The 1637-nt window shown below is 47.4% G+C and overlaps 1 protein-coding gene across 1 annotated transcript; it reads right to left on the bottom strand.

Moving 5' to 3' along the window:
• Positions 1 to 76: 76 nt before the first annotated feature.
• Positions 77 to 377, bottom strand: SHOX (short stature homeobox; the record flags this gene model as incomplete). Its single annotated transcript, XM_010291043.1, has 1 exon — positions 77 to 377. A coding segment is annotated over exon 1 (274 nt), but the record flags the coding sequence as incomplete, so codon positions are not given.
• Positions 378 to 1637: the final 1260 nt, after the last annotated feature.

Here is a 1637-nt window from a genome sequence, read left to right as displayed (position 1 = left end):
GCTGGGAGCGGCCGGGGAGGGGGTCGGGGCCGCCGGCGAGGGCCGCGGAGCGGAGGACGTCCAGACCCGCGCTTACCTTCCGCCGTCCTGCCCGTGCTGAACTCCTTCAGTTTGTCCTTGTCGCTCTCTACGTGGTCTTTGAAAAGATGCACCGGGCAATGGTTGCTGCTCTCGGTCATGTCCTGCAGGTTAGAGTCAGAGTTTCCAAGCTCCCTAGAGCGAGCCAACCCACTCTCCAAAACTTCCCTGTACGTGATCGTCTCCTTCTTGTTGCTGCTGCCACTGCCGCTGCTGCTCTCTTTGCTTTTCTGGTCAAAAGATTTGGATACAAAAGCCGTAAGTTCTTCCATGGCTGCCCGGTGATCTTATCCACAGAGATCCACTTGTTTTCGGTCGGAGATGTGGCCGTCCTCCGCACGCTCTTTTTGCACGTAGAAGATGGGCTGTATAGGGTTAGATCACTCCTGCTGTTATTTATGCCTTTCAATTTGAGATCACACTATTTATACATGGCTACCTCAGCCCAACCCCCAGCTCTCCCTGTCTCCAGCAATTACTGACTGCTCCATAGTCGCAGGCGGACTCCTCGCAGCGATCTCCCCCACCTCAGTCCAGCAATTGGCTTTCTTTTCATTTCATCACTCTTTGGCATCTTTGCACCTTGATTTCGGGAGGCAAAGAGGCAAAAGCGAAAAAGAGGGGGAGAGAGCGAGGGAGGGAGGGAGAGAGAGAGAGGAATAAAAGGGAGGGGGGGGAAGAAGAGGAAAACATGAAAATGGGTATCTGCATTCTGTAAATGGGTTGCAGAAAATGACAGTCGAGGAAGACTTAATTGATTGTAAGGACATCCTGTGCGTGGCAACCCTGTGAGTAAAAACGGACCCACAGCTAATCAAATAACTGTGCTCCTGCGATTAAATGTATCGCTGTCAAGAGGAAAAGAAAATGAGTGTTCAATAAAAAAGGTAATGAATAAAAAGCCGGAGATGTGTATTTGTTGCGATCATTGGAAATTCTACCTGATTTGCTATTTAGCTAATTTTGCTTGATTAAATGATCAAAAAATAATCAGCGAACCAAAACTGCTGTTTTGAAAGTGTTCCCTGTCCTGGCGGGTGGATGCGCGGAGGGGGACGTGGGTTGCGGTTAAACAAGTTGCGAGGTGTCGCGGAGATCCGTGTCGGTGTGTTCGGAGGATTTGGAGGGGGCTGCTTGGTTGGGGGTTTCAGCTATAGGTAGGGAGGCTCTCCAGATGCGTGTAAACATTGCAGGATCTGTTTTCTTGTTTACTGTTGTTATGTCGTCTGAAGATACTGTTGGGTAAAATTAAAATCTAAAATGTTTCTTTGGATGCAGAGCTACCCTGCTGCGTGCAGTGGAGGGGTAATTTGTTAACACGAGAGTTTGTACACGACAAATAGAGCATTAAATCGTCTGTCTTGTTGGGGGTTTTGTTGGTTTTTCCTCTTTTTTTTTTTTTTTTTTTTTTAACGAAACATATCCTGTCGGATTTAAGATAGGATTGGCAATAATTTCTCCACCTTGTTCTTGGTAGGCTGCTGTTATTTTTATTGTACTCCCGGAATAATTATTATTCTATGCGCCTGAATAGCTGCCTGAAATTCATCTACAGAACC

This window comes from Phaethon lepturus, unplaced genomic scaffold (genome assembly GCF_000687285.1).
Source record: "Phaethon lepturus isolate BGI_N335 unplaced genomic scaffold, ASM68728v1 scaffold39227, whole genome shotgun sequence".
NCBI lineage: Eukaryota > Metazoa > Chordata > Aves > Phaethontiformes > Phaethontidae > Phaethon > Phaethon lepturus.
This window is presented reverse-complemented; position numbering and strand designations above follow the sequence as displayed.